The 17309-nt window shown below is 58.9% G+C and overlaps 1 protein-coding gene across 9 annotated transcripts in view; it reads left to right on the top strand.

Annotated features, from left to right (window-relative positions):
• Nucleotides 1-17309, top strand: part of TMEM63C (transmembrane protein 63C) — a 73856-nt gene that overhangs the window by 54133 nt on the left and 2414 nt on the right. For 8 of the 9 annotated variants that reach the window (XR_001795384.3, XR_007911656.2, XR_011384934.1 and 5 more), the window contains 15 exons: nucleotides 779-852; nucleotides 1461-1541; nucleotides 1653-1776; nucleotides 2350-2483; nucleotides 3761-3883; nucleotides 4205-4358; nucleotides 5532-5638; nucleotides 7216-7302; nucleotides 7742-7807; nucleotides 10070-10232; nucleotides 10775-10880; nucleotides 11223-11390; nucleotides 14698-14807; nucleotides 16119-16184; nucleotides 16357-16690. Coding sequence is in view for 1 of the 9 variants with exons in the window: in XM_002719631.5 (XP_002719677.2) it covers nucleotides 779-852; nucleotides 1461-1541; nucleotides 1653-1776; nucleotides 2350-2483; nucleotides 3761-3883; nucleotides 4205-4358; nucleotides 5532-5638; nucleotides 7216-7302; nucleotides 7742-7807; nucleotides 10070-10232; nucleotides 10775-10880; nucleotides 11223-11390; nucleotides 14698-14807; nucleotides 16119-16184 (1563 nt within the window). In the remaining 8 variants the exon portion in view is untranslated. The remainder of the gene's footprint in view (nucleotides 1-778; nucleotides 853-1460; nucleotides 1542-1652; nucleotides 1777-2349; nucleotides 2484-3760; nucleotides 3884-4204; nucleotides 4359-5531; nucleotides 5639-7215; nucleotides 7303-7741; nucleotides 7808-10069; nucleotides 10233-10774; nucleotides 10881-11222; nucleotides 11391-14697; nucleotides 14808-16118; nucleotides 16185-16356; nucleotides 16691-17309) is intronic. The other variant, XM_002719631.5, reaches the window with a different exon arrangement.

The raw sequence follows: 17309 nt of genomic DNA on the forward strand, positions 1-17309 counted from the left end.
GCCAGGTGTCTTTCCACCAACTCCCTGTCCACGACTGGTTGAGAGCTGTGTTTGGGGGCTTGAACCCCTCTCCACTTTTTGCCCGCGCACAAGCCCAACTCACTTCTAAGGCCAGGAGGGTGCAACCTTTGGTGTGCAGAGGTGAACGCCGAGGGGCCTTGGGTGAGCACTGGCACTGCCACCTGTCCAGCTCAGCGCCAGGCACAAGGGGAGGAGCCCTTAGGCTGTGCAGCTCTGGTGGGGAGGGCAGCAGCGAGGAGGCACGTCCTTGGTGCCCAGCTTCAGCCTTGCAAAGATTCCGAGGCGTGGTATCAGCACGAAGGCCGCCCATGCTGAGGCCTGATGCGCAGTAACCCGCCCACGGTGCAGCCCACATGCCCTGACAAGTTACCCAGCATGCTGCAGCCTGCCAGGCCCGTGAGCCTGGACGCCCCTGACCACTCCCTCGGCAGCTTTGCTGTCACCGGAAGCTCCTGCGAGACCCCCATGTCTTGTTGAAGATGTTGGCTCGGGAAGACATTCCCGCCCGGGGAAACATGATCAGAGCCTCCCCCAGCCTCTCTCCAGAGCCTTGCTCACTGCCCCCACCCCCGCCCTGTCCACAGTGGGGGCTCCCAGTTGCTGACTTCAGGGCTGCAGGGCTCAGTGGGGACAAGTGCAAGGAAGCTGGCGCCTGGTGTACTCAGCAGGGAGGCCCTGCTTTCCTGGGGCTCCAAAGACCTGTGTCTCTGGATTCCTGTGCAAAAACAGGCTTCTCTCTCTATTACCCTCCCACCAGGCCACAAGGACGCTGATGATCACCTACGTGCCCACGGACATCCAGGACCCCGAGATCATCATTAAGCACTTCCAGTAAGTGGGTCCTTGGCTGCGTCTTCCCGGAACCCAGCCTGGGTCCTCCTGTAGGCGGGACTTGGCCCGGGATGGTGGGGCCGGGGGCGTCCCGGTGGGGGCTCCCGAGGGTTCTGTTCTAGATAAGCTTTTCCCAGTGTGAAGGGCCATGGGAGCTGGAGGAGGTTCCTGAGGCTGGGGCTTCCTGCGTGGGCTGGGTGAGGTGCGGATGGTGGTCACATCCCTTTCCCCCCGTTGTTCCCGCTCCCAAGCCGGGGGAACCCCTGCCCCACACTATGCAGGGCAGATCGCCTTGAGACTTCTCTCGGGACCCCGGCTCCTAGCACCAGGGACACTGTCCATGGAGCCAGTTCTCTCTCCGCGGGCCACTCTCTCCTGGGTCCCTGGGGCTGGGCTCTGCCTGCTGGCCCTGTCCCTGGCCCATCTAGTGAGAATGTGGCAGCTCTCAGAGTCCAAGTCCTGAAGCAGGCGCAGCCTTAGGAGCAAGGCTGAGAACTGGGAACCCCAGGCAGCTGAGCCACACAGGCCTGCAAGCAGGGCAGTGGCAGGGGTGGGGGCGGCACCACCCCGCTCCCAAGCCCACCAAGCCCCCACGTCTGTGGCTGCAGTGAGGCCTATCCAGGGTGCGTGGTGACCAGAGTCCACTTCTGCTACGACGTCAGGACGCTCATTGACTTGGACGATCAGAGGTGAGGCCACAGCGGGGCTTGTTGGGACCTGAGAGGGCCGGGGAGAGGGAGAGCACAGGGCTCCGCCAGCCCCTCACTGGGAGATCCCTGTCCCATGCCTGCCACTGACAGGCGCCACGCCATGCGGGGCCGGCTCTACTACACGGCCAAGGCCAAGAAGACCGGGAAGGTGATGATCCGCATCCACCCCTGCTCCCGCCTGTGCTTCTGCAAGTGCTGCACCTGCTTCAAAGAGGTAACTGGCACGGGCGGCGGGGCGGCCCTGGCACTGGTACCTGGCCACTGAGCAGCTGGAGGAGGGAGGGTCTGCCTGGGGGCCACCTCCAGAGCAGCCCAGAGAGCCTTGCCCTTCTCTCCCTCTGGTTTCGGGAGAAAAGACCAAAGAGAAAGGCCGGGGAGACCACAGCGGGCTATCGTCAGCTGCCAGGTCTCAGGCTCCCAAGGCTCCAGGTTCCAGCTTTCCTCCGCCCACTGTGGCTGGAAGGGGCCCCAAGACTTGGACACCTGCCTCGGGGCAGGGCTGAACTCCAGCTAGGCCAGAAAAGGAATTGTCCCTCTCTTCTGACAATGCTGCCCGCCCACTCCGTCCCTTCTCTGGGTCCTCCCTTTGTCCCGTGTGCCTCACCTTCCGGGTCTCAGGGCAGGGAGCCAATTGCAGAGAGAGCCTCTTCTTCAGACCATCTGGAGGTGGCTTGAAGCCGGCCACATACACACCCCTCCACTCCCGGGCTGCCGAGCTGAGAGGCGCTAGCGGCCGGCAGGGCCTCCCTGGGGCCTCTCCAGCCCTGAGGGCCGCCTCTCGCCCCAGGTAGATGCAGAGCAGTACTACAGCGAGCTGGAGGAGCAGCTGACGGACGAGTTCAATGCCGAGCTCAACCGCGTCCGGCTGAAGCGGCTGGACTTGATCTTCGTCACCTTCCATGACTTCAGGATGGCCAAGCGGTGAGAGCGGCCCCCCTGCTCTGTCACCAGCCCTTCTCCCCACTCCTGCCAGGGACGAGGGGGAGTGCTTCCCTCCCGAGAACCGTGTTCCCACCGCCCCTGAACCACACACTCCATCCAGGCGGCTGCCACCTTGCTTTCCAGGCCATGGCTGCCCGGCTCTGCTTATCTCCAGGGAGGCCCTGGGCTCCCTGCTCTGCCCTTGTTTGGGCACGGAAGTGGTCGGAGCAGCCTTTGACCGCGGCTCCTGTCCCGGACGCTGACGAGGGTGATGTCACGTCCCCGCTCTCCCTCACCGTAGTGAGAATCAGGAGCAGAAGCCCTGCTTGGCCTGACCCTCTCGGGCTTCAGGCCCCCCTGACTTAGAGCCCTCCACCCCAGCGCCTCCTCCATAGGGAGTGACTTTGAGCCACTCTGGGATGTTCCAGAAGGATCTTTCAGCCTGGGCCAAACAGATGGGAGCTCCAGTATGAATCTCTGCAGGCAACCCCTGCTCCCGGGGGAGCCTGGTTGTGCACAGCACTGTGTCTGCACCCACCCCAGTCCTACAAAGCAGCCAAGACACGAGTTGCAAAGAACTGTGTGCCAGTTTGCAAGTCATTTACCCTCAGACTTACCTGTCCTGCTTGGCTTGCTACCTCTTCCCTGTTCACCCCCGCTGGGACGCGTGTGCTGTGCAGTGAGTATGTTGTATAAAGCAGTCCACCTGTGTACAACAATACTGTTCGTTCTCTGAGCCACGGCCAAGGCTTAATTACAGTAGAATCTGAATTAGGAAGCCCAAGACAGGGCAGCTCCAAGTGCCCACATCCAGCCCCTCTTTGGTTGCATCTGTGAGTACCACGTTAGGAAGCTGTGCAATGGAGATGATTAATTACCAGCTAATTACCCATACACCCAGTGCCAGGCTCACAGAAAGAACTCAATAATTGGTAGCTATTGGTATTAAGATGAGACTAAAATTAACACCTCCCTTTGAACCTCAGAGAAAGACCACCCATGTGCCGCCACTGCTGTTGACAGCGGAGGAGGCCACTGGGGACCACGTGGTCACCCACCTCCTGCTGGGCATCCTGGGTGCCCCCAAGTGCCCCCTTCCTCCAGATGCTACACATAGGAAGTGTCTGCCTCTGAGGTCCTAGGAGACACAGCCGAGGCCTCCAGACTCTCCAGGAAGGGGGTCTGTCATAGTGGCCCTGGGAGCCTGGCCCGAGACCCTCCCGAAGCTGCCCTCCCACCTCCAGGCCTTTGACTCCACCTCCCTGCCGTCTCCACAGCGTCTTGGAAGATTACAAGTACGTGCAGTGTGCCGTGGCCCCCCAGCAGTCCTCCGTGACCAACACCGTCAGATCCTACCAGTGGAGGGTCACCCAGGCCCCGCACCCTAGAGACATTATCTGGTAAGCCGGCTCCGCCCCTCCCCTCTCCTGAGTGACAGGATGGGTCCTTGTCACCCAACAGAAACTCCCCAGGGGCCGAGACCAGCACTATCCTTCCCTAGCATGATGGCCTCTGCCCACCCCCAAACTCACCCCGTTCCAAGCCTGGAAGGGTTTTCCTGTGGAAGAAAACTAGATCCGTTTTTGGCTCGTGTGCGCGATGGTGTGATGGAGGGGCGGTCCCTTAGCAGGCAGGAGGCTGAATTAGACCAGCGCAGCTGGGCCCACAGCTGGCTGGGATCCAGGGTCCTGAGCACGCCCCCTCCTCCCCTCTGTCCCCAGGAAGCACCTGTCTGTCCGACGCTTCTATTGGTGGGCCCGCTTTATCGCAATCAACACCTTCCTCTTCTTCCTTTTCTTCTTCCTCACCACGCCTGCCATCATCATCAACACCATCGACATGTACAACGTCACCCGCCCCATCGAGAAGCTGCAGGTGCCTCCTCGGCTCAGGCCAGGCCTGGGGGTCCCAGGGAGATCAAGGAAGAACTCAGGCGAGGAGGGGATGGGGGCCCACCGGGACAGGGCTCTGAAGTCCAGGCGTTGCCAACGTGGCAGAGTGGAGTGGTGTCAAGGGCAGAGTAGGGAGCCCTTCGTTCTGAAAGGGGAGAATGTGAGTCGTTCCTGCCTCAGTGCCTGGGACTGGAGAGGTAAGGGGAGGGGGAGAGCCGCAGGCAGGTGCTGGGGGGAACTTGGGGGCAGTCCGGTCCAGGTGGGTTCCATTAGCTTGGGAGAGCTGGGGGTGTGCAAAGGGCAGCAGGTGCAGCAGCCTTGTTGTCCCCGAGTTCTCTGGGGCAGAGTTCCTGGTAGGGTGGAGGTGAGGAAGGGAGACCTACAGCCCAACACAGGCGTCAGGAGCGGGTCCTCACATCTGCTGCACTCCCTCACCTGCCCTCCAGGTGGGAGCCCTCTGGCTGAAGTTGGAGGATGGCCCCTGCTGAGAGTCTGGTTCCAGGGCAGCGCTGGCCCAGGTCCCGATTGTGTAATCAGGGCTCCTCTATGGGGTCTGGAAGGCCTGTCCTTCCATGTTGCCGCCATCCCTCTTCCCAGCAATTCACCCATGTGCCCGTGCACACATGCACACAAGCACAAGCACACATGAGCGCACACGCACACACACCCACACACGAGTCAGGCCACGCCACTGCTGTGCACACTGGCCCCCTTCGTCAGCCTCCTAGTAGGCCCCAGGTCCCATCCATCTGCCTGGGGCTTCCTCCTTCACTGGCCCCCCCCAGCCACTCACACGACCCGACTGTCAAGTCAGTGGCGCCTGGCCTCTGCTCTGAGACCTGGTAGAGCCACTAACCTTGGCGTGAGGCTGAAGTCTCCAGGGAGGACCAGGGCTGACCCTCCAGTGGCCTCAGCATAGAAGATCATGGGGGTCCTCCTGTGGCCTCATGGGAACTCCACTTAACCTTGGTTGTCACATCTGCCTCCCTCCAGCCGAGCAGACTCCTGGCCACACAGGCCAGGCCTGCTGCACAGCCTCCTCCGGGTTGAGCTTGAGGGAGAGAGGCTGGGGCCACAGGGGAGGTCAGGGGTCACCTGCCGGGGGAGGGGCTTCTTGCACTGATGCCGCTCCTGCCCCCTCCGTTCTGCCCTGCAGAGCCCCATCGTGACCCAGTTCTTCCCCTCCCTGATGCTCTGGGCCTTCACGGTGATAATGCCTCTGATCGTCTACCTCTCTGCCTTCCTCGAGGCCCACTGGACCAGGTGAGCAGGGCCTCTGCCCCTTCCTTACCCCGCCAGCCTGGTGCTTGGGCCTGCCGTCTGGCTGGAGGAATGGAGTTGACCTGAGATGGCTTTGATACCTGGAACCATCCCAATGTTTGTTTGTATTTTTTTTCTTTTAAGATGTTTTTATTTATTTGAAAGGCAGAGAGAGAGAAGAGAGAGAGAGAGAGAGAGAGAGAGCGAGCGCTTCCATCCTCTGGTTCACTCCCCAAATGGCTGCAGTGGGCTAGGGCTGGGCCAGGCTGAAGCCAGGAGCCCAGAACTTCATCCGGGTCTCCCATGTGGGTGGAGCAGCCCAAGTTCTCGGGCCATCCTCTGCTGCCTTCATTAACCAGGAGCCAGAGCAGAAGCTGAGTGGCCAGAACCTTTGCTCCTATAGGGGGTGCCAGTGTTCCAAGAGGCAGCTTAATCCACTGCTCCAGGATGCCAGCCCACCAACAGGTGTTTCCTCTTTGGAAAGAGGTGCGGGGTTGTCTCTGGGCCCTGGGCTCAGTGATGCTGAGTCAGAGCCACCCTCTGAGGTGTGTGGGGCCAAACCAAGCCCTCCACGGGCTCTCGTCAGCCCTCAGCCATATACTGAGGGCGTGGAGCTGCAGGCATGAGCTCAGCTGTGCTGAGTCACATTGGAAGGCACAGGGTGAGAGGGCTTGTCTGGGCCATGAGCTCAGTCTGACTGTGGACACGTCTGGTTGACACAGTGCTGACGTGCTCACCAAACAGGAGACTCTCCCCTTGTTAGCCCCAGTGGGTCTGTGGCTGTAGTAAATTGGGTAGGAAAGATTTGCAGCATCCTAAGCAGATGGCAGTGCCGTGGCCTGAGGTCTGTGTGGTTCTCAAAAGCTCCTAGGGGCTGTGTTGTAGCGTAGCATGTAAAGCCACCACCTGCAACACCGGCATCCCATATGGGCACTGGTTCAAGTCCCAGCTGCTCCATTTCAGATCCAGCTCTCTGTTAGTGGCCTGGAAAAGTAGTGAAGGATGGCTAACGTGCTTGGGCCCCTGCACTCACGTGGGAGGCCCAGAAGAAGCTCCTGGCTCCTGGCTTCGACCTGGCCCAGCACTGACCGTTGTGGCTCCCTGGGGAGAACAACAGCAGATGGAAGATCTCTCTTTGTCCCTCTTTCTCTCTGTAACTCTGCCTTTCGAAATAAATAAATGAGTCTTTAAAAAAAAATGTGAAAGTTCCTACCATTCTACCAGGAGTAAGCAGGAGGTTTGTCCCAACACAAGTCCTTGGTGGTCTGTCCTCTTACATTGATTGCTGACACCTGCAGGGATTCCCAGCATCAATGGTAATGTGTCTCACACAGCTATGTCAAGGGTGACACATATGTGCCCTCCCTCCCCTTCCTGTGTCCAAGACAGACATCACTAATTGATCCTACAATTCTCCCCTGCTGCACCCAGATGTGGCACAGTGGATAGTGCTCTGTGTAGCTGGTATTGTGTGCACTGATTGATTTCCTGGCCCACCTAGTTGTGTGTGTGTGTGTCTCTCTCTTAGACCTCCGGTTCTTGTCGCGTCTCACACAGTGATGAAATCTCTTTCCTTCCAGATCGAGTCAGAACCTGATCATAGTGCACAAGTGCTACATCTTTCTGGTCTTCATGGTAGTCATTCTGCCCTCGATGGGGCTGACCAGGTACCTTACTTCCAATCACCCCTCCCCCACTAGCCAGGCTCACCCTAGCGTGGAGTCCCCTTCCAGACACTGTAGGCTGACCTGTGGTTGCTGCAAGTCCACTCCTCACAAGATGCGCCCTGGCCGGCCGTGCACACAGCATGAGCCAGGGTCACGCCAGCTCTCGTGTGCCAGCCGTGTGCCTTGCCCTCAGAGGGTGGGAAGTCAGAAGAGGAGGGAGCCCTGGAGAAGGGGCTGGCAGAGATTTGCCAGCAGGAATGGCCTTGAGTGGAGTGGGGGCCCAGCAGGAAGCAGAGAGAGGAGCAGGGTAACAGGCTCTAGGTGGCCATGGAGCCAAGCCAGAGCACTGAGCCCTGGGGCTGGGGGTTTGGAAGGAGTGAACCCTGGGCCTCAGCTCACGGCGTGTTAACGAAAGGGCTGGCTGTCTTCTTGCTTCCAGTCTGGATGTCTTCTTCCGCTGGCTCTTTGACATCTACTACCTGGAGCAGGCATCCATCAGGTTCCAGTGAGTACACACCCGGGGACCCCAGGGCCCCTGTGGGTTCACACCGGGGGCTCCACATACCCTTTGCTGAGTCCAGCCCTGCATTGCTCCCAGGGTATAGATGAACGCGGGCGAACACTCGCTCTGGGTACCCTCATGTCCTCGTACCCCTTTGGCAATCTGGCACACGCCTGGGTCCCCATCTCAGAATGATGCTTCTGAAATAATTGTCGATTTGAAACAGGAAGTTGCCTTCTTCAAATGCACAGGATATGTGGGGGGGACTATGTTCCCTTCATCTGGTTCCCCCAATAACATTTTGCGTAGCTTTATACAGTATCGAAACCAAGAAGCTGACACCAGTACAATCCACGGGGCTTCAAGTTACACTGCATTGTCATAAGTGTGTTTGTGTGTGTGTGTGTGTGTGTGTGTGAGTGAACATTGGCTAGGCCAGTATCCCGACACGGCTTATACACATAACAGGAAAGATCTGTGGGTCCAGGAAGCAAATTTGGTGCCATCAAGAAGCAGCAGCTTTGGGGGAGGGCATTGCGGTGCCAGGGGTTAAACCACCGCGGGGGACATCGACATCCGCGTCTCATACCGGAGGGCCTGGCTCCTGTCCCGCCTCCTCTGCTCCCTGTTCTGCTTCCCACTGATGCATCCTGGGAGGCAGTGAGTGCTTGGGCCACCGCCACCGCATGGCGCTCCAGACTCCTGGAGCAAAGCAGCAGTGGAAGAAAAAGCTCTCCGCCTCTCCCCGTCTCCCTCTCCTACCTTTCAAGCAAATGAAAATAACTATTTTTTAAAAAGAAAGAATCAGGGCCAGCGCTGTGTGGCACGGCAGGTGAAGCTGCAGCCTGCAGCGCTGGCATCCCGCATAGGCGACAGTTTGAGTCCTGGCTGCTCCACTTCTGATCCAGCTCCCTGGGAAAGCAGCTGACGAGGGCCAAGTGCTTGTGCCCCTGCCACCCATGTGGGAGACCCGGATGAAGCTCCTGGCTCCTGGCTTCATTGCAGCCATCTGGGGAATGAACCAGTGGATTGAAGATATCTGTGTGTGTGTGTGTGTGTCTCCTTCTATCTCTGTAACTCTGCCTTTCACATAAATAAATCTTTTAAAAATAAATAAAAGCTTTTGTTAAAGAGTCTGTAATTATTATTTGTTTAAAGAACTTTTTAAAATTTCGTTTATTTGAAAGGCAGAGTTACAGACAGAAAAGGAGATTTGTGTGTGTGTGTATAACACACACACACACATATATGGAGAGAGGATCTTCCATCCACTAGTTCACTCCTCACATGGCCACAATGGCTAAGAGTGGGCCAGGCCAAAGCAGCAGCCCAGAACTCCATCCAGTTTCCCATGTGGATAGCAGAGACCCAAGCACTTGGGTCATTTTCCCTGCTTTCCTAGGCACATTCGCAGGGAGCTGGATCTGAAACAGAGCAGCTGGGACTTGGAGTGCGCTCATGTAGGATGCTGGCACTGCAAGCAGCCTTAACCTGCTGAGCAACACTGCTGGCTCCTATTTATTTATTTATTTTAAACTGCATCTTTATCTCTCCATCTCTAGCCATTCATTAATTCATTTTTTAAAGACATATTTATTTGAAAGGCAGTTAAAGAGAGCGAGTGAGCTAGAGAGAGAATCTTCTATCTGCTGGTCCACTCCCCAAATGGCGGCAATGACCTGAGCTGGCCCAAGCCAAGGGCCAGGAGCCCGGGGCTCTCTATGGGTCTCCCGTGTGAGTGGCAGGGGTCCAAGCACTTGGGCCATCTTCCAGTGCTTTCCCTAGCACATCAGCAGGGAGCTGGATCAGAGGCGGGACAGCTGGGACTTGAACCCACACTGGATATGGGATACCGCATCACAAGCAGCAGCTTAGCTCGCTGCACCACAACACCAGCCCCCAAAATAAGCTTATCTGTTAGTTCCATTTCCCACGAGCCTTGTAAAACACCCTCCTCCTTGCACACACGGTTGCTTTATGATGGAGCACGTGCTGAAAGACGCGCGGTCAGGGCAGCTCATCCCTGTGCGGGCAGCACGCACGGAGCGTGTTCTCACAAACAGACGGCTGCAGCATCCCGCGGTGGTACATCCTGAGGGCCCACCCCGTCTGTGCGCTCCGCTGCTGGCCAAAACGCTGCTCCGAGGTGCCTGACTGCCCCGAAGGCTGATTCCCGTTGTCTGTGTCTCCAACCCCACGCCCACTCCCTCTGTGGCTTTTCTTCTTCTCTCTCCCCTGCCTCCCCGCCTCTCTCCCCCGTCCCAGGTGTGTGTTCCTGCCAGACAACGGCGCCTTCTTCGTCAACTACGTGATCACGGCCGCACTGCTCGGCACGGGCATGGAGCTGATGCGCATGGGTTCCCTCTTCCTGTACTGCACCCGCCTGTTCTTTTCCAGATCGGAGCCCGAGAGAGCCCACATCAGAAAGGTGAGGCCGGGGTGTGGGGGAGGGGCCGGGCGTGTGATGCAGCGGTTCAGACGCCGCCGCCTGGGACGCCTGCTCCGGTATTGGAGTGCCTGGGTGTGCATCCGGGCTCTGCGCCTTATTCCAGCTTCCTGCTAGTGTGCACCCTGGGAGGCAGCAGGTGATGGCCCACGTACTTGGGTTCCTGCCACCCACATGGGAGACCTGGATGGCGTTCTCGGCTCCTGGCTTCAGTCCCAGCCCATGGGGCTTTGGTGGGCTTTTGGGGATGGAGCCCTCTCTGCCCATCTCTCTCCTTCTTAAATAACAAGCATGTTTATTTTTCAAAAGTAAGGGCCGGGCCCCTCCACGAGCACAACCCTCAGTTTCCCTCGAGAGGGGGTTGAGGAGGGAGCCAGTAGTGGGAGGGCTGGTGCACACGGGCAGCTGCTTCTTGGAGCCCAGGATTGGAAGGGAAGTCGCCTGCAGGCCGAGCTACTGAGGAGGCTGACAGGAGACCCGAGGAGGCTGGGCAACCCCAGAATGACCCTTGCCTTCTGCCCCAGAGCCAGGCCATAGACTTCCAGTACGGGCGAGAGTACGCGTGGATGTTGAATGTCTTCAGCGTGGTCATGGCGTACAGCATCACTTGCCCTATCATTGTCCCCTTTGGTGAGTCACATCCGGGGCACACCCAGGGCTGCACACCCTCGGGCTGGGAGCAGGCACCGAGCCCCACAGCATCCGTCACACTCCACACTCAGGAGCCTGGGACAGTCCATGGTCAGGGCCAGCTAGGGACTGAGGTTGAGTGGCTATTGACGTGGGATGTTTGTTGCGTGAACGCGCGCACGCATGGCTTCACCAAGCTGACAGATGGGTTCTGGGGGCTCCAGGGCAGCTGCTGGTCCCAGGCTCCGCACCACCACAGGGCTCCCCCTACCTGTCTCGCCTGGGAGGGAGGACTTGGGGCTGCACAGCAGCCCTGAGCGTGTCTCCGTCTTCCGGCCCCAGGGCTCCTCTACCTGGGCATGAAGCACCTCACGGACCGCTACAACATGTACTACTCCTACGCGCCCACCAAGCTGAACGAGCAGATCCACATGGCCGCCGTCCACCAGGCCATCTTCGCGCCGCTCCTCTGCCTCTTCTGGATGCTCTTCTTCTCCATCCTGCGCTTAGGTGGGTCCCCAGCCTGTGCCCCTGCTCTGTGGGTGGCCCAGCCCCTGCCCTGTGTGGGGAGAAGAGGCCGGGGAGAGCCAGGTGATGCTCTTGGGAAGTGGCCAAGTCTGGCGACTTGTGCGGCTCCAAGGGTGCGCCTGAGTCCCAGCAGAGCTGTGAGTGCTGGGACCAGCGCAGTCCGAAGTGTGTGGACTTGGGTTTCCACTCTCGGGGAAGGAACATCATAGTTCTACTTCCTAACTCACGGCTGGCAGGAACATTAGCAGCTGGGGGGCTCGAGTCTCGCAGCATTTCCGTGGATCCTGTAGGACCTCTGGCTTGTGGGCGGCCGCAAGCCTGGAGGAGGATGCACCAGTCTGCACGGTGCAGCCTCTCCCGGACACTTTGGCCTCCCAGAGCTGCTGTCTGTACCCAGGGGCGCTCAGGGACAGCCACACAGACCAAGTCCCCATGGGCCACAGCCCGGGCGTCCTCGGCTTCCTCCCCTCTGAGGAACCCATGCCTTCAACCCACTGTTCTCAGGACACTCGACCTTAACCTTCTCAGTAGAGAAGAGGAAGAGGCGGGGTTACCTTTTCTCTCCCTGTTCCAGTGGCATCTGTAAATAATCAGTGCTCCAGCAATTGTGTGGCTTATCCACTTGTCACCTCTGATTTCTTCTTTTAAAGATTTATTTATTGGGGCCAGCACTGTGGTACAGCAAGTTAAGTTGCTGCCTGCAACACCAGCAACCCTTATTGGCGCCAGTTGAAGTTCTGGCTGCTCCACTTCCAATCCAGCTCCCTGCTAATGCACCTGAGAAAGCAGTGGAAGACGATGGCCTGAGTGTTTGGGCCCCTGCTACCCACGTGGGAGATCTGGAAGAAGCTCCTGGGTCCTGGCTTCAGCCTGGCCCCACCCTGGCTGTTGCAGCCATTTGGCGAGAGAACCAGCAGATGGAAGCTCACTCTCTCTGTCTTTCTCTGTGTCTCCCTCTCTCTGTGTAATTCTGCCTTTCAAATAAATAAATCTTTTTCAGAGATTTTACAGAGACAGAGGGAGAGACAGAGAAAGACAGAGATCTTCCATCTTTGGGTTCATTCCCTGAACGGCCACAACAGCCAGGGCAGAGCCAGGCTGAAGCCAGGAGCCAGGAGCTTCTTCCAGATCTCCCACATGGACATCCCAAATTTCTTATCCCACCAGCCTCTCCCTGCCACCCAGCACTCAGTTTTTTCCATAAAGCCCTTTTCTAAGTGTGTTAGTCTGCTTCGCAAAAGGAGCTTCTTGGGAAAGGAAAGGTGTTTTGGGGGTGACAGTGCAGGCTTAGGGGGCTCCTGTAGCCCAGTGTTGGGGTGCAGAGGAACAGTTACATGGTGAGCTAGGAAGCAGAGACAGAAACTAGAGCAAGCATGGACTCAACCCTCTCCCCGAGGCCCCCTTCCAAGGGGCTCGCTCCCAGTGAGCCGAATACCTCCCGCCAGCCCCACCATGAGATCAACAGTAGCCCAAGTTCACGTGGAGACACCGGAGCTTCTGCACCTGCCAGGGTTTTGAGGCGATTAACCCTCCTCAACCCACAGCACTGAGGATGAAGGACACATGTGCAGCATCAAAAATAGAAAGAACTCACGAAGGCTACAGCTGGCGTCTCCCCTAATCTCATCCTCAGCGGGACGTCTCTTGCTCCAATATGTCCTTTTCTTTTTTTTTTTTTTTTTTAAGATTTATTTCTGTATTGGGAAGGCAGAGCTACAGAGAGGCAAAGGCAGAGGGAGAGAGAGAGGTCATCCATCCGATAGTTCACTCCCCAAATGGCTGCTGATCTAAAGTCAGGAGCCAGGAGCCTCTTCCGGGTCTCCCACGAGGGTGCAGGGGCCCAAGCACTTGGGCCATCTTCTGCTGCTTTCCCAGGCCATAGCAGAGAACTGGGTTGGAAGTGGAGCAGCCGGGACTCAAACCGGTGCCCACATGGGATGCTGACGCTTCAGGCGGCAGCTGCACCAGCTACACCACGGCGCCGGCCCCAGCTCCCAGATGTCCTTTTGTGCATCTTCTCTCGGGGGACGGAGGCGGGGTGGGGTGGGGGGCTGGAATCAGGGTCATCCGTGTTACAGGAGAGAGCCACACAGCCTCATGGGAGATGTGTGTTGTGAAAAAGCTAGACGTGGAGGTCCAAAGAAGTTTCACACCCGGATTGGCGTCCTCTCACTCCATTTTCCATGAACTGTTGGAAGTGCCCTGGTGCCATCCAGCTCGGGAGCCTGTTTTCAGGAACGTTGCGTTCTGAGCCGTTTCCCCTGCCAGAAGACTGAACCCCAGGCCTTTCCATGGCTGCGGTGACGTCTCCCAGTCATAGCCAAGTCCTCCGAGTTGGCTATGGACGTCTTCTCTTCTTTTTTTTTTTTTTTTTTTTTGCTATGATAGAAACATCACAGTTAGCATTATGTAGCTTTGCTTGCAGTGGGCAGTTTTCTTTTTCTTTTTCTTTTTTTTCTTTTTTTGACAGATAGAGTTAGACAGTGAGAGAGAGAGACAGAGAGAAAGGTCTTCCTTCCGTTGGTTCACTCCCCAAATGGCCGCTATGGCCGGCGCACCACGCTGATGCGAAGGCAGGAGCCAGGTGCTTATCCTGGTCTCCCATGGGGTGCAGGGCCCAAGCACTTGGGCCATCCTCCACTGCACTCCCTGTCCACAGCAGAGCTGGACTGGAAGAGGGGCAACCGGGACAGAATCCGGAGCCCCAACCGGGACTGGCCACCCGGGACTAGAACCCGGGGTTCCGGCGCCACAGGCAGAGGATTAGCCTAGTGAGCCGTGGTACCGGCTGAGCAGTTTTCAATACTTACCTCCTCAGAAAACTGCCATTCTCAAGGCACCAAACATCCCCCGAGGAAACGGAACTGACTTTGAGCTCCAGTTTGCCTTTTGGGGCCGTGAGCACAGGAAGCCGAGCCTGCTCGCTTCCAGAGGACTCCCGGGGAGAGGAGCTGAGAGCTGTGTGCAGAGGCAAGGGCAGAGCCCGCGCCCGGGAGACGCTGGCCGGGCCGTGGCGGCAGCCGCAGCACAGACCTCACCTCTGCTAAACGGGTGTCAGTGAGCACTTACGTGCATACGTAAGTAAGTGCTCCCCCCTACCATGGAGTCCACACGATGCCAAATTCTGAGGTGGGCAGGGAGAGCAGGGGGCTGCTGTCGTGTCGGGGCCGGGGTCTGTCCACCCCAGGCTCCGAGCCCCGCAGAGCTGCAGAGGTGGACTCCGGGCAGAGTCCTGCCCACCCTCCGTGGGGCCAGGCTTCCAGCCCACACCTTCTCCTCTCCTCGGCAGGGTCACTACACGCCATCACCATCTTTTCCCTGGCCACCCTGATCGTTTCCATGATAATTGCCTTTTCCGGCATTTTCCTGGGGAAGCTTCGGAAAGACACCGACTACGAGGTGCGTTGCAGCCTGCCCTTCCTCCTTTGGTCCTGCCTGGCCCCGGGGACACAGGTCCCAGACCCTCCTCTCCTGACTGGGGCGCTCGTGACACAGCAGGCGTCGCCCCATCTCTGCCTGCGGGCTGTGTGAGCATAGTGTGTGTGCACGCATGCCTGGCACCGGCTCAGGCTGTGAAGACAGCTGGCCTCCGACGCCGCCGCCAGACCCCAGGGTGCAGAGCTGGCCCTCCCGCAATGGAAGTGTGGGCTGGGCACTGACCTGAGAGAGACATCATGGAGCCGTGGCGCGAGGGGGCAGGTGGCGGGTGATGACCTGGGGAGAGGGGGCTAGCCTCGCCTCACCCGCTGACCTTGAGGTTGTCACGTCGAGGAGTCGCTGCCGTGACTCCCTTGGCTTTTTGGCAGTGAGGCCTGGCCAAAGCGTTGGCTGCAGGCGAGGAGGGGGGTGCACCTGAGCTCTCTCGGAGCCCTGTGTGTTCTAGGTCAGCGTGGCCCGGGGCAGGAGTCTGTCCTGAGGTTCTGGAGAGCCACTTCCAGTGGACCCAAGCTTTTCATTTTTTTTTTTTTAATTTTTTATGGTTTTAAATTTATGTGCTGACCCAGTCACCTCTCTGCTCATGGCAGTGGGCACAGGTTTGCTGCTGGTACCAGTGTGTTGTTTCCTCTTTAAATGAACTGACATAAGAAAAGGAAGTGGACTGAAGTGCTGGCACCGTGCTGAGTCTGGGGGTGGGGTGGGGGGTTCTTGGAAGAGGATTCTCTTGCTTCTGGTGGCTCCATACCCGGGGGTCTGGGCACAGGCGCCCCCTGCCTGGCTGCCTGGCCCTGCCCCTCCACCGCCTGGAGACCAGTGAGAGGCCAGAGCTCTGGTTCTGTCTTCCTAATACGGCAGTGCCCCCTGATCTGGTGGCCCAGGCAGCTCTCCAGAGGAGAGGGGCAGGGGACCTAGACCGTGCCAGTCAAGGCTGCTCCCAGAGGCGGAGGGGCGGTGCCAGGAGGAAGGAAAACAGCATCCAAGTCCAGGCTGCCCCTGGACCGGGCCCACGTGTGACCCCGCCCCCAACTCTGCTGACTCCCTCCCCTCCACTAGAGTCTTTGGGCACAGAACATTCCAGAAGGGATTCCCTAGTATCCCAGCCACCTCGGTGTCTCTGCAGGCTTCCCGACTGCCAGCTGGGCCAAAGGTCTGGAAAGGCAGGGTGGGGAGAGGCCCAGGGGTGGCGTCCAGGGCCCTCTGGTTGTGGGGAGAGATTGGGCAGGAAGCAGAGGCCCCAGCGTGTGTGACCCACGCCCCACGTCCCTGCCACAGGCTGAGGAGACGGAGACTGTGTTTGACTTGGAGCCGAGCAGCACCTCGTCCACGCCCACCTCCCTGGTGAGCCACCTCCTTCACCTCGGGGGATGTCAGGGGGGCGGGGCCGGCGGGGAGGGGCCTCCTGGGGGGGGCTTTGTGGGCGGCCCCAGCGTTCAGTGCCCGCCCCGGATATTGGGGAGGAGACAGGGGCCCCGCTGGGCTCCCTCTTCTGACGCAGCAGGACTTGGCCCAGGTCCAAATGCTGCCGTGGCCCTGGCTGAAGAATCGGGACAGGAGAAGATCCAACATTTACTCAAGCTTCACTAGAAGTCTCTCAGAGAGAAGTCAATCAGACAGAAGGCCCTCAGACAGGAGGCACCCAGAGAGGAGGCACCCAGAGAGGGGGCACCCAGAGAGGAAGTACTCGGTCAGGGTGCCCCCGACCTCAGAGACCTCGGTCGTGTAGACACAGGGACGTGCTGGGGCTCGGCCTCAGGATCCAAGGCTGCCTCCAGGGTGCAGGCGTCAGGCAGAGCAGAGCGGCGCAGACAGAGCTACAGGGAGCTATTGGCGGTGTGCACCGAATGGTAAGGCAGGGGCTGCCGGACTCAGTGCAGGGGCCCGGCAGGCTGGGCGCGGGCTCCCACACCGTGGCTTGGCCTGGAGGGCCACAGGCTGCCCGCTGTCCGCATCCCTGCCACCAGGGCACACGCAGAGTCACCTGTGCGTGCACCGAGCTGGTCCCTGGCGGCCTGTGCCCCAAGGCCAGGGCACCTCGGCGCAGTACTGAGGAAGGGCGCCAGCCAGCCTGGGGACTCAGGGAGAGCCCCTCAGAGCAGGGAGCGTCAAATCCGACCCTAGGAGTGGGAGGAGGGGTTGCAGTTGAGACAGGGTGTGGGGAGGAACCTTCACGAAAGAGGAAGGCCTGCACCAAGGCCTGGAAGGCAGGATGGGGAGCGTCGGGGAACTGACGACAGTCAGCCCCGTGGGGAACAAGGCTTCCTTGGGTCCCAGGTAAAAGTGCAGACTAGCATAGACAAGCGACAGCGGGTGGACGTGCCTGCCCACCTGTCTCCACGGTATGCAGACGCAAGAAGGAATCAGAACTCTGGGTTTGCATGACTTGGGGGGAAAACCCTACAGAGAGGGACAGATGGCCTTGGAGAGGGCTCAGGGAGAAGACCAGGAACTCAAAGTCTGTCTTCC

Source organism: Oryctolagus cuniculus, chromosome 20 (assembly GCF_964237555.1).
Source record: "Oryctolagus cuniculus chromosome 20, mOryCun1.1, whole genome shotgun sequence".
In the NCBI taxonomy this organism is placed as follows: domain Eukaryota; kingdom Metazoa; phylum Chordata; class Mammalia; order Lagomorpha; family Leporidae; genus Oryctolagus; species Oryctolagus cuniculus.